Here is a 14,824-nt window from a genome sequence, read left to right as displayed (position 1 = left end):
AACTTTAGAATTAATATGAGCATTTCTAAGCATTAGCTTTAATTCGCCATAACAGCATGATATTTGCTACTTAGGTAAGTGTAAAATTCCATATTCCCAGTGAAAGTGTTACAAGAGTAAAGAAAGACTCATAACCCTTAGCTAACAAGAATCAATAGCAACACATGCCTACCTTTTTAAAGAACAATAGGTTTTCTTGTGTTTCTGGCTTTTTTCCATTAAGGCACCGTGAACAGCACCTTAGAGCCAATTTTTGGCTTGCACAGTAGCGAAGTGAAATAACTTTTAGAATGATCAGAACACATCCTCGGGCTGACCATCAGACATCCACACTTGTTGTGACTTCCCCCCCCCAACCCCCCCTCCTCCAAAATCCATTAAAGTGCCACAGCTAATGGGTCAAACAAAGAAATGTTAATGAACGATGCTGGGCTTTTCAGTGAGATATAGAATTAAAACATGGGTACAGTGAATGAAATAAAGAAAAATGCCAGCAGGATATAAGACAGTTGACAGAATCTGGCCTTTTTGAGGAACAACCCCAAGCAACACAAACATCGTATCATTCAAAGATGACATTAACAATGCAGTCCACCAAGACTAAGCTCCTTTGGACAGAAAGTCCATCTAAGGCAATCAGGACAAGGCAATAAACACATTCAGCTGTTCAACAGTTTACACTAGCTCATTTGGTTAGGTAGATATGCAAATTCAAAATACTATTGTGCAGATACTTAAGTCACTCATGTTAGGATTCCTACCTCTGCTTCATCAAATGTCAAAAGCAAGTCTGATGTTCCAGAAAGGATGCCTCTTGATCCATCAATTAGGTAGTCACGAGCTGGTACAGAATAAGGATCTGCCTGCAGCATCTGGGCTGCTCGAACGAGCTTGGTGCAGGCATTCTCTACTCTGCAGAAAGTCAGACAAAACTCGCTGAACACTTTGTAAAGCAACAGACTTCAAAATGCTGAAGGATTTGTTTTTAACTTTACTACTATTATTTCTGTCAAGCCATTAACATAACAATTCAAAAGATATCAAGAGCTGGAAAAACAAAAATTGGGGGTTTTGCTTGCCTCTTTTCATTTCTTCATGACAGCTCAGAGGAACACAAAATGCAGACTTCAATTCCATGTTAGCTATGCTACTCATAGCTGTACTTACTGAAGACACTGACCATGACTTTCCCCTATTCTCTTTCATTTAAGAGCAGTGTAAATACATAGGCTCTACGCACGATTGCCGCGTGTTCATTCAAATTACATCAAGTTCCAAAAGCCAAATACTTTTAATACAGCAAAATTGTCTTCCAGTTTTTTCCCCCCGTGCTTATCTGAGCCCTTTTTCCACTGACCACTTGGGCACACTCTTTTCTCATATTTTCAATTAAATGCTATTGGAAAATCAGTTGTTCCATCCTCTTTTCCCCACCAAAAAACACTCCTTACTACACAAATGACACTACTTAATGGTTGCTTCCAATACTGGTTGCACTAGAAATAAAACTCGTTACAGGAAATCATGATTATTTTTTTTCCAGAAAGTAAAGTTTTTGGCTAATGGCTCCCTTAAGCAGATCAAATTGGGTCCTCTGACCTTTCCATAACCTGCTCTTTAGCAAGACATCTGCTCTGCACATCAGGTGGTGGGAGCTCATGACAGAGCAGGAATGCACAGGAGAACACTAACACAGAAATTGGGAATGGTCTGCTCATTACTATGCCATGCACTCATATAATCAAAGTCAACTGAGTGCACTAAATTACATTTTCCCACTTCTCAAATTTATTCTTCTCAAATCTGCCAAGAAAGGGATTATACAAACAACATATTCAGCTCAGAAATACTTCATTTCCTACAGTTCAATTTCATGGTCATCTGTTTAATACTAATGATTATCTCAAAGCTGGCTTTTTCATTTGTGGGAAAAAAAAATAGGAAGGTAAGCATGTATTATCCCCCAAAATCACCACACTTCAGCACAAAAACAAAATTCCTAAAATTCAGAGATTTCTTTTACAGTTTCCAAGAGTGGCACCTTCACAAGGAAATCTTGAGTATAACTTGTACAATGCCTATTCTGAATAAATTTCCCAATCAATGCATTTGGAAGATTTCAGGAGCATGCACCACGTACAAAAAAGCTGAGAGAATTTTCTACAATAGATGCCCCTGACACTTGCAAAGCATACATGGCAGGGAACAAGAGACAGGAAAAGAGGAGAAGAAGCAAAACATTTACTTGGAACTTTTTTCCCCCATAAGCCTAAACACTCACTGCAATGAGTTCCTCATTCCTCACAAAAATCAACCACATTGCCAAGCTTTCAATAGAAGTTCATTGCTGTTTCAAACATTCAGCCAAAAACTTCTTTAAAGCACTGCTGAGACACAGAATCTTGGCTATTTTATTATTTTGTATTTTATGAGTAGAAACCGCACCTCAAGCATTGCACAGCAAGAGAAAAGAAAACTTCAGTTGTATACGTGCTCAGATAGGAATTTTAAGACAATTTCTTTTTTTTCTTTTAATGCAGAGGTGAATTAATTAATGTTAATGATTTCTGTGAGTTGCCACAACATCACCTATTATTTGTTACATTTAGAACCTCACAACAGAAATTATTTCTAGTTCACAAAGGGAGACAGGAATGGTCAAAGAACATCAAAGCTGGAGATCTTCCAATGCCAGAAGACATTAGAATACTAGATCATAAAGGAGCCTACACATACTTCAATACTAAATTAGACACTAGTACAGCACAAATACTTTAATTCATTTTAATATTCAAGCAGTTGGCTTATAAATAAAAATTCTAAACGAAAGAAAAAAACAGCCAAATAACTGCCAGAAACAAAACTTTACTCGTTACACAAACAAAATTACACAACACCTCATTTAAAGGTTAAGTTCACTAAGCAAGGCATATTTTGATGCTTGGTTTCTTAGACTTACACATACGACAGCTGTAATGTAATTGTTTTTGCATAGGTCAGAATGTCAACATCCATTCAAAAGCCATTAAAACCCATTCTTAACATTTTGCACAAAAGCTCAGTTGCTAAAATACACTGTGAAAACACCTTGCATTTTACTTTTCACTCTGCTTCCTTTTGAGTAGTATTCTGCATTGATCTTGATCATATTGAGAACAACGCTTCCGGAACAGCTTTTCAGTAAATCAAAAAAAATATTTGATTAAACAATTTCATCATAACGTCTGTGTTGCCTTTGCTTCGGCAACCTCTGAATAATGTCCTGTCGTGAAGTGCTCAGACAGCCCTGGCCAAATCACACGCTTTATGACACCAATGTGGTGAGCGGCAAATGGCCCTTATTGCAAGCAACACACTCTTCTTATAGTTGTCCCTTATTTCACAGTGCTACCAATCATCCTTGCTACGGTTATCTGTGCCCAATAGACGTGTGGCATGTCTTGTCTTGCCATGTCTCATCATGGTTTCTCATGAGTCAAGGAGCCCCCACAGAACCTGATGACTGTTACAGCCCCCCTTTCACGTATTAGCTGACCACGCAAGGGGCCCACACAGATTACGCCTGGTTACGCCTGGTGACCTTGACAGCCCCCGCTTTACGTATTTGTTGACTACATCTCTAACTTGCGTATTTTGTTAACTACACGTCTGTTTGTTTTTTTAAATGTTTAATGGGAGCCTGAAGTGGTGGGGGTGTGGTTAAAAGTATATGACAGCTAAAAGACTGCCTTTTTTTTTGTAAGGACTTCTTGCAAGAAGCTTCAGCCGATCAAACAGTTCACATTAATTGCTCATGTGAACTACTGGCCACAGTAGGCAAGACATCTCTTCGCTGGCAAATAAGTACCCATTTACCACACTGTATCAAAGAATAAGAGGACAGAGTCAGCTGAACAGCTGGAATAATGCAAGACCATGACATGATCTAGCTTACAGCAACTCACCTCTATCTTCCTATAAATCACCCCTATAATCCCACTGTGTTCATTTCACTCACCGAACACAGAAAGTTAGACTTTGGCACACGTACACCCACAACATAACCTGCACTGAAGACTTAAACAGAAGTAAAGATGGAGAAATCGTGCCATTAGGTTTATATATAAATGCAGTTATTTTTAAGTCAGCTGATACTGTTTAAATATTCAGTTCAAAGATGTATATGAAAGAACATTCAGTTTTTCCCAAAGCTGTTCCTCCATTAAGAACAGGAAAATGCACTGCTCATTTACTTTCTTTCAATTTATGCTCCCAATTACAGAAGATTAAGCATTTACAAATACATCAAACAGAAAATGACACATGCATAGTCTCAGTTTTGCAGCCAATTCAATCTAATCTTTCGTATCGTATAATAATCGTATATTACGATTTTTTTTTTTTAAACAAAACTATTTTAAGTGTATCTATTTCAGAGGATTAACTACAATAGAACTATGTTAACACCAGCCAAGTTATGTACAGAGCTGACTAACACAGGTCATGCTTCTTACACCCACACTATTTTCAGTAGTCAATCAGTTTCATTCTTGATATCATCATCTTTGTAATACTGGAGTAAAAAAAAAAAAAAAAAAAGATTTTTAAATCAGCTTATGCTAAACTACCTTTGTGGTTTTCTCTCTTTTTTTTTTTTTTTTTTTTTTTTAAGGTTTTAGCTCTGAAATGAAGATGACTGCTCAAATGGCTAACAATGCCATTTATATTTGAAAAAGGCTTGCTTCAATTTCTAATGAATCAATCGTAGTGAGTAAGCTCACTACAGTTCAGATTACTCACAGTTTAGAACTACTTCACGTTTTATTTTTATGTAGATTAACATCAAATTCTTAATATAGTAGCCCAGCAACGCGACTCCAACTTGGACACAGAAATCCTGTTAGTATAGAACAGCATTACTGCTCAATTAATGTATTGAGTCCAAATATGCAAGTTAAATACAGACAAATTTCTATTATGACCAGTCAGGTATTGCACTATTCTTCAACTTGTGACTGCAGCTTTTTCCTTCTTTACATTAAATTTTTCACAAGTAACACAAACACAGTGCAAAACATCTGATGAAAATTACAGGCATTACTCATACTCCCTCAGGACTAAGAGAACTGAGATAAAGAATAGCATTTTTTAACTCTAGGCCAGTAGTTCCAATGTGGTTTATGTCAGCGGCAAGCAAAGGGATGCATGACAGCTTCTCAGCAGCCAACAAATAGATCCGCTGTGCAATCACACTCCTACTGGAAAACCTGACACATTACCACTACACATACTCATTATGAACCCTCAGTGTCAATTTCAAGCAAGCCAAAACCCAAGTTATTAACAGGACTAAACAGATCATCTTCCTCATCATCGAAGACAGGTTTCCTCCAGTTGGTGTTAATTTTGAGAGGTAAAAATAGGCACAGAGACTGCAGCACTTGTGCGTGCAGGCTGCGCCTTATCCCATCAGACAAGTGCTAGTGCAAGTTCTTACAGAGGACTGCGACTTTCTGAACCAGCACTTCAGAAAAAAACACCCTGCCCTTTAAAAGAAAAACAACACTCATCTGTTTCACCTCCTGCATCCAAGTCCTGCCCTGTAACACAGAAACAGTGCAATTCCCTTGGGAGCTCACTCACTACTGTTGCTTGTTCCTACAGCACACACAGCTAGAATGCTCCACAGCATTAGCAAGGAACTGTTAACAGAAACAAACTCATTTTGATACGAACTCCACATTAACAACAACAAAAAAAAAACAAATGCAACAGGTAATCATTTATAAAGGCCATTGGTCATTCATAATTCATGTTATTGCACTTAGGATATTAAGAATGACGTGCAGTACATTTCATTACTGTGGCATAGCTTTGTATCCCACTTTTTATGTTATATTACAGTCCAAGCACTCATGAATTGCTGAATACTGTCCTTGCTTTCAGTATAACATGGTATTATTCAGCTGTACCTCTATCTCATCTTTACAGTAACTGAGCTATGTAAGTCTCCAGAATCCAATATACGTTGATCAAAGATTGGCAGTAGTGTAGCAATTGAGAAGCCTTTTCTTCCTTAATCCCTTACTTACTTCAGTGAACAAGAAGTTGGAAATGAACTAAACTCTACACATCATAGAAAATCTATACATCCAAGAAAGTGAGCAGGGTTGCACATTCATACACAACTCACCAAGAAGAAATGCTTTCATCTCATTTCAATACGTGCCCATACACACTTTCCAATAAATAAATAAAGTAAGAAAACAATTTCACCAAACAAGATCACAAGGCAGGAACTCAGCATAATAAATACTGCAGTGGACTGTATCAAAGGCACATTTAGCTGAGTACCATGTTTTCAAAAGTAGCTGCAAGTATATGCCTTTGGAAGGATAAGCAATTATCATATTCTTTCTGGGCACTCTCCCATCTTCCATACTGATTTCAGTTCTTAGGATTTCCTGTAGTTTGTCTTATTTGATACCCTACAATAGATTCCTCTGAGTATTTGGCTGTTACTCTCCAAACATACATGAAGATTTTTAACAGAACAAGGCCTGTATAAACAAGCCCTCCCTACTGCTGGTTTATGAACTACTAAACTAATGCAATGCATCCATTCGGTTCTCGCACAGAAAGGTAAGTGGAAATTTCCACCTTTTCCATGCAGCATTCAAGGCATGGTAAGTAATATATGGTGACATTTTGGTCACTCAAACCTGGCTGATAAACATTTGGCTTATGTTTTGACACCTGCTGAGCACATTATAGACGTTCTCATCAATGCACCACAGCTCCAGAACCTCTCTCTTACTATTCATAATGGCCAGTTCAGAGCCAACCAACACCTCAGAAGCTAGAGCCACTGCTCTGCCACACATGCACAGCTTCAGACTTTAACAATATTTTCATCCGTGCTTAAAATCAAATAAATCAGTTTAATATATTCCTGCTGTAATTTCTCATTCATGGATTAATCTCACTTTCTTGTATTGAACTTTGGGCTATCAGCAAGTTTCACCTTACTTTTCATCCTGATTTACAGGGCATTTGTGAGCACGCTAAAAAAAGCATAGATCTTTAAAGCCCCACTGACTACCTCTCATCTTTACCAGGGCTAACATGTATTTTTTTCTTCCACTTTTCATCTTCTCTGTGTAAAATCTTTTCTTATTAACCTGTGTATACCTTACAGGTATACAGGTTTTCTTAAAAAGTCTTCAGCCTTTGCGAAAAACTTCAGAAATCAGAATATGCCAAATAACTTTAATTACTCTTTCCCTTGCTTGTAGCACTTCCAAGAACAGAAGCATATGTCTTAGAAAGCACAATTTCCATCCACAGAAGGATATACAGGTATGTATTTCATATCTACTAACTTCCCTCTTCAGAAGAGACCATTTGCTTCAAGGCTACATTTGACCTATAGACCTTGTTTGCCTGATTCCCCTAGAAAGCTCCTGAAGCCATAGCAATGCCTCGACAAATATGCTGTTTTATACAGCCACTTTCACATATGCCTACCAAATTAACACAAAACATTTGAAAATATCATATCATCTCTGCAAACGTTAAGCAAAGTATAAACAGCGTATAATGAAGTGTAGTTATTAATCTGAAAACTCTTACTTGTAAAGGAAGCTACACCCTAGATTTTATTCATATAGATATGTATCTAACAGGAGAAGTCATTGTGAAAAAAGTAATTCTGGAAAAAGGTCAGCCTCAAGCCTCCAAAGAGAATTATTTAGACAAGACTGTTTTCTACTCCATACAGCAGAAGTGATAACATTGACTCATCATTGGAACAGGTTTCCCGTACAAACAGCAAAAGATTTACAATAAAATGAGTTTACTTGATGAACGCTGGTGGCATGTCCCTTTTCAAGATCTGGTCTTCTGTTGTCTGCACAGTCTCTTTTCCAACCTGCAGGAAAAAGAAGTTATAGTTAAGATCGAGAATGTCAGTGTAAAGCCTAGATGAAAACAAAAAGCAACAAGAACAGCCAAACTTCATGACATACTTAGTTGCATACATGGTCATACTTCATGACAGCTAGGCTACTTGCTGCTGTATCTAGCTTTGACACCATTACATACCAAATTAGTCCACTGCCTTAGAAATTTCTATGTTCTCTCCCTCCAACACCTCTGCTGACAGGACACTCACTCCCCTCTTCATTCTCCACAGAAACAACTCTATGTTTGCTGTATTTAATTGTGTTGGGGAAGAAAGAAAATTTAAACAGAAAAAAAAAAAAGAATTCCTCTGTAGGTTTTGCTCCCTCCAAACCCACCAGTCAGAAGCCAAGTTGCAAGTAAAAAAAAAAAAAAAAGAAAAAAAACCTATTTTGCTACTGAACCTGCCCACTCTATTAGAAAAATTTAGTTAATTACTGAGAAAACACTTCACATCCACACCATCCATAGACAGAAATAATTACACAGAAGCTAATTGAGTGATAGATCTGGGCTTTTCTATATACTAACTCGTGTTATACAGTAGAAGCCTTTATAATTGCTAGCTGGCTCTCTAGACTGTGAGATCACCAACTTGACAAAATATTTCCAGCTCCTTTGTTCACTGTGTTTTCCAGCTGAATAAGCCATTCAGAAAGGCACCACAAAGCAGAAGGTCATTAGCCCAGACACTAGCATGTGTCAAGAGCTGCCAAGCCTGCTCAAACTAGACAAGATAGCACTAAAAAACTCTCCATCAGCTGGTACTTAAGATTTGCTGGGTTTTTAACAGAAGTTGCAGTGTGCCAACATGCATAGCACTTGCCAATTCAAACACTGTGCAGCACTCCAGTAGCATCACTTAGCTGCACATTTACTCTATTTGCCAAAACTGCTGTGCCCCTTCTTTGGTTTCCCTTTCCCCCTTTCAGAGGGGTTTTACAGATATACACCAGCCCCAACATTCTATTGGTTCAAACTCAAAGTCAGTCTAGCCTACAATTAGTAATTCTTAAATTAACTAAAGCTACATTTATGAGTACTACTGCAGATACTTACAAGTAATGGAGGAAAGCACTGAGACATCAGAAATTTTACAATGGTTTTTCATCTCTGTGCTCCTTGTAGCCCAGTACCAGTCATGCTTGTGCTAGCACGCAGCGCTGCAGCATTACCATGCTTCCTAAACTTCCCAGTAGTGCCTCAAGAGTACAGTTACAGACGCAGCTCACACACCGTTTCTTGGGGCAGGGTTACATGACCCAGACACAGCACACCAGTTTTGCTTCAGTTATTCCCATTGCACTTTATTTTACTGATTCCTGATGAAGACCACAGTGGAAAGGAACAACTGCATAAAGCCTGAACTCCACAGTGTCACACCGCATAGACACAGGAGATCACACACTGGAAACTAGCAGCAATACTTTTATTTCCAAAAGCCATTAGGTGAAATGCCACTGCCTTTAGAATTTCTTTTTCATCTGTCCAAACGTGTTCCTTTTAATAGAACATTTGGGAAGATACACACTTGCTAAAGAAAGCATTTATTTGCAACTAAGGGGAAAAAGGCTCTTTGATTGGCTAAGAACAGGCATTCAGCTTGCTATATTATGTTGAAAAGACAGACACAAGCACCCAACAGACAACTTCTGTGTTAATTACAGTGGAGTTCATGCAAGTTACTGCTATTTTCACTAGCTTATACGAAAGTATTTCTACATTCAGTCTGAAAAGTCTCTTAAGACAGACTTCAGTTTATTACCCACTGGTTATAGATACACTAACGTTTTATAATATGTATACAAATACATAATCTAAACACGGGCATTCCTTGATATGCCTACCAAGAACCCTTAGTCTTCCAGTTAATGTTCAGGATGAACCTACTTCCATTCTAAATTTTTGTGAAGAGCTCTAACCTCAGAACTTCTCAAACAGAAACTGCATTTACCCTAAATACTGAAGTCAGCCCATTTCTCATCCAGTTCATGACAAAAGCATTCCATTCACACTACAAATCCCATAGACAAGACAAAATTTGGGGTAGTTTCCATGAGGTCTCAGTTTAAACTGACTGTTGAAACATAAAACCTTGTGACACAATTGAAAGTACTCCATATTTACATAACTCTGCATTAACATCTCTAAGCTTTTCTTTGCATTTGTAATCAAGGTGTAGAGACAAGAAAATAACACACACCACATACCATTTAATTGATGAATTCTCAAAACATGAAACCATATTTGTGACTAAAAATACACAATCCCAAAAATACTTGGGTGTACTCCCTTTTAGTTTTTTTGGCTAAGTGTTTCCATGAGATTTTTGGTGTTGATGCTCCTTGTTTTAACAGGAAATCATTTCTTCAGACTGAATTTTACATGGACTAAGCAGTTTTCAGATACACTGCCATGTAACACAAAACAGATTCATTCCACCTTATCAATACGTCAATGTCAAGGGAATTGGGAGGGGGTTATTATTAGGAGGTAATATCTATACATCCCCTATTTTAGGTAGACTTGAAGAGCTTCATGCTAATAAGGAACAGTTACCATGGGAACCTCTATTTTATTTTTATCCAATAGGTTAAATGTGGAAAAAACAGGATTACAACTGTTGTTTCAGATACACAGATGTTGTTTCACCTACAATAATCTTCCCTTAACTAATCAGGAGGGAACAGTTTCCATGAAATTCTTATCACTGATTATTAATAATAATTAGTTGGCTTCTATCCACTGCTCCAAAGTCACTCTTCACCAGTTAACACAGTAATCAAACCTTCACTTCTTGAAGATTTTATCAGCCCAGAGCTGCAGAGGGGAAGGGAAGTTCTCAAGCAAATGTTACCAAGTCAGTTTCATTGTTCCAACTTCAAAACATTCATATTGGTCTCCATTCTCCTTGCTGGAGTAGTAACTTCAACTACAGGCACTTGGCTCGAATCAAAGAGAGAACGAACTACTTCCCTGCTACTCAACAACAGTGGACATGACACTGAAAGACTAGAAATCTTATGGAAATGGGACACATTCAGCAGAGGGCATATTTGAGCACTGACAAGGTTTCTAGGCTGGAAAAAGGCTTCCAGCTAGAAGGATCACTATAAGATTGAGAGTTCCTGCAGCTTTCAGATTTCAACCTTATTTGTAAATTTTACACACTCTCATTTTCCACTCATCAGTAGCCTATCAGTGTGTTCCCAGTTTCCTGCTGTGGGGTATTTTCTCCACGGCAAAGCAAGAAGAAAACTTCCTGATCGGGTTCAGTTTTGTCATATCTGCTTCTGTTGCAGGAAAGACAAGTGGACTGCCAAAGGTCCCTTTTCTATCTTCTCAGCCTGCTGGATATAGATAAGAACAGCCTTCCAGCAAGAAGGGGAAACAGTTTCAGCTTCTGTAATTCTTTAGGAGTTTGTGGTATCCTGCTGTGGTTTGAGCAAACATCTCATTGCATCTTAGTTCTCCCACTTCTCCCAGAAGCAGAACCAACAGTGTGTGTCACAGCACATTTAACATGGGAGTCCAAAGTTCACTGCTTGGGTTTTGGTAGTGCTGCTTCTTTTTCAGTGTGGTGGGGTATTTGTTTATTATTGGGGAGGAGGGTGTAATACTATAACGGGATGAAAAGTACAGACATAATAGCAGGGAGGCAAAGTCTTGAATTCATTCTCATTTGCTGTAGCCAAGACACAGCACCTGCAGATGCAAAAATGAAGGAAAAGAGCTGCTTACCTTTGGAAGGCCTCAGGTAGGCAGGGACCTCCAGCAAGCAATGCCCTTGCCTCCACTGCCACTCCTTAAATGAGGTTTGGCAGGGGGTGGATCCTGCCTCCACCCGTTCTGGTTACTCAGATGCATTGCATGCACCTGAGCTCCCCTGGATTGGCCCTGCCTTCCCACCAGGTGCTCAATCACTGCTTCAGGCCATGACACAGCATTTCCATGTCTCTACTGACATTAACAAGGACTCAAATACTGTAGACAAAGATCTCCTTGCAGCTTGTTTTCCCTAGTTAAAAAGTGAGAAAAGCTCTATTTTATCTAGGAGTCCAAGAACAGTCTTGCATCAAAATTCATTGAACACATACAGCCCTGGCTCTAGCCCTAGGTTTGTCCCAGAGGACAAATTACAGCAGAACTTCTGCTTGACAAATTCAGAGTACTCATAAAATAAAGTCATCTAGTCTGTACGCTGTATAAGGAACTTCATCATAAACTATCTCACATTAAAAAGAAATAACTCCTAGTTGATGAGTTATGCATTCTTCCATTTATTGCAAGCCTCCAGGAAGCAAAATAACACTTTCATTGTTACATCTCATATCAGAAATTTGTTCTAAATCAATGCAGATTCATGAATTTCTCTGCAACTTCCTCATTTCTTTATATGTCTGCCCTGAGGAAAAAAAGAATAAACGGAAATATTTGATATAACTGCACAAGGAAAACAGTTTCTACATTGAAGATCTGTATCTGAAATCCTGCTAGGATGAGCTATAGCAACTTAAATAACTCTGAAATTGAGTTGGCTAGTCCTTTTTTCTCTTTGCTTTTCCAGGATGTAAAATGGGCTTAGATGCCAGGACCATGAATAATCCATTTAGCAGTGTCAGAAGCCAGACAAAATTATTCCAGATTTATGCCTACTCCTTGCTGGAGTACATTTTTGAGGCCAGATCAAAAAATGAAAAATGAAAAAGGGCAGAGATTACAAGATCTCCTTAAGAAGGCACTTTCAATTCTCTTACAATATCAGGGAACTTCTCCATCATAGTTTAAATAGTGATGACTGAAGTTAACGGCATCCAGTTGTACATCCTATACCTTTCATAGAGTTCATCCATCCCCACAAGGCCTTGACCCTTGAAGGCCTACAAAATCAGTTCTGTACCTTGAACTGAGTTCAGGGATAATTTGTCTCAGTGGGCTCAAAGTGGCAAGGGCTCAGTAACTATCTCACAACTATTGAGTTTCCCCTTCATGAAACCAATCATTTGAGCTAAATTAACAAGGAAAACTTCTGAGAAGAGGCAAAGGGCCCTGGCAGGAAAAGAGAAACAAAAGGTACTCAGTGCTCTGTTTTCCTTCACAGTTGTCAGCCACAGTATTTGGATTGCAATCCAGATTCTTGTTTTTATTTACAGTATTGAGCAGATCCAGTTGTTGATATTCCATGCAATTTCACTAGGATCTTTTTTAAGACAGCTCAAGTGAATATTGTTTTACCATGTCCTGATCCCTAGCTACCATCATCCATGTAGGTAAGTGGTAGCAGAACTGCATGCATCTTGGCACAGCAGCAAAGCATTAAATTTAGCCAATTAACTCCAACAACTTTGGGGCATATAATACTTACTGGTCCTACTCAAATTTCACAAATCCTTCAGCAATTTTACCAGATTACATTTGTAGCTGCCAGTAGAGATACGACTTCCTGCAAAGTCAGCAGAAGAGGTGAGCAATTTTAAAAGTTTGGTTTTTTTTTTTTTTTGTTTGTTTGTTTGTTTTTTTTTAAATGAAGAAATAAGCGAACAGAGCTACAGGTAACTCCTCAATCTAATCCTTCTCTTCCTGCATGACTGAAAAAAGTGAGTTTTAACATGTTAAACTTTATTGTACCTAAAAAAAAAAAAAAGTTTTTCTCTTAAAGGCTTTTTCAAAAGCATTGCAGAAAAGTTCCCAATTTCTTCACTGCTACTCTTCTCACTTAGATTTTAAAACTGGATTAACACATCACTTACTATTAGATTAAGCTTCTTAAAACAGCATTAAACTAAGTCGTCTTTCTTTCATGTAGTATAATAGGCCAGTGCAATAAAAGTTTGAAATACAAGTCTAAAGAAACAGTTCAATTGTCTTCTGGCTTCCAGGCTATGCCAAAGAAACAATGCACATAGTTTTGCATTTAATAGGACCAATTCTTTTCCCCTTTAAGCTAGACAAAAACAAAGACTGCTGAATCACAGTCTAGCCACCTTACCTCTCAGTCAAAATGGATGCTGTATATTGGCTCCCAGTTTTCTCATGATCACCCTGTAGGCTACATTCCAAGCATAGCAAGGCACAGTTTCAAAGTCCTCTGGCAATAAGTCATGTAAATTAGAACACTCCAGCCATCTGGTCCCTAATAGCAGCAAGCTGACCTACCTGTCTACACTGGAGATTAAGACAAATTCAGTTGGCCTGAGGCAAAGGAAATCCTGCTGTCCAAGTAAAATACATAACTATGAAGCAAAAACCATATGGCAAACTGAAAATGTAGGTACCAAAATATTTTTTTTTAGTCATGCTGCTAATGTCTACTAATTCAGTACTGATAACAAGGCTGAGGTTTGGATGCTTTATGTACTTCCAAGATACATAACTTGACATAAAGAAAACAAAAGCACATATTGAGCTGAATTATGTGAGACAGAATTATTCTTATTTCTGAATTAAAAACCCCTCTAAGACAAACTATAACTCCACTTCAACCTAATAAGATAGCTGGTTCTGACCTTTGGGCATATCCAAAACTCAGCTGGAGGAATAAGACATTAATTGTCCTCCAGAAACAACACTCTCAGCAGAATTAGCTACTTTTACCTTAGAAGGAAGTCTAGCAAAAGATCCCTCATACCAAACAGCACAGACTTGAAAAGCACATCCAGTTCTTTTCCACACACTCAGACCTGTGAATCATCAGCAAGCCTCAGAGCACCTCTTATAAATCCTGCTACTGAAGTACAAATAGACTAATTAGTACTGCCCCAACAGATAACTTATCATAGAGCTAAATTGTCTCCTTACTCACATGCCAAACTTTACAGCAAGCAACCACCATGCACAATTACGCTGTTGGTACATTTGCAAGTTCTTTGACAATCTGCTACTA

At 38.2% G+C, this 14,824-nt stretch overlaps 1 protein-coding gene across 5 annotated transcripts in view; it reads right to left on the bottom strand.

The window, feature by feature from the left end:
* The window catches only part of VCL (vinculin), a 58,893-nt gene that overhangs the window by 32,807 nt on the left and 11,262 nt on the right, over positions 1–14,824 (bottom strand). For all 5 annotated transcript variants that reach the window (XM_052678224.1, XM_052678220.1, XM_052678221.1 and 2 more), the window contains exons 2-3: positions 7,839–7,909; positions 762–912 (exon numbers count right to left, since the gene is read on the bottom strand). In XM_052678224.1, coding sequence (XP_052534184.1) covers positions 762–912; positions 7,839–7,909 — 222 coding nt within the window. The remainder of the gene's footprint in view (positions 1–761; positions 913–7,838; positions 7,910–14,824) is intronic.

This window comes from Tympanuchus pallidicinctus, unplaced genomic scaffold, assembly GCF_026119805.1.
Source record: "Tympanuchus pallidicinctus isolate F22 unplaced genomic scaffold, pur_lepc_1.0 scaffold16, whole genome shotgun sequence".
NCBI classification, from domain to species: domain Eukaryota; kingdom Metazoa; phylum Chordata; class Aves; order Galliformes; family Phasianidae; genus Tympanuchus; species Tympanuchus pallidicinctus.
The sequence above is the reverse complement of the archived record's forward strand: the minus strand, read 5'-3'. Positions and strand labels throughout refer to the sequence as shown.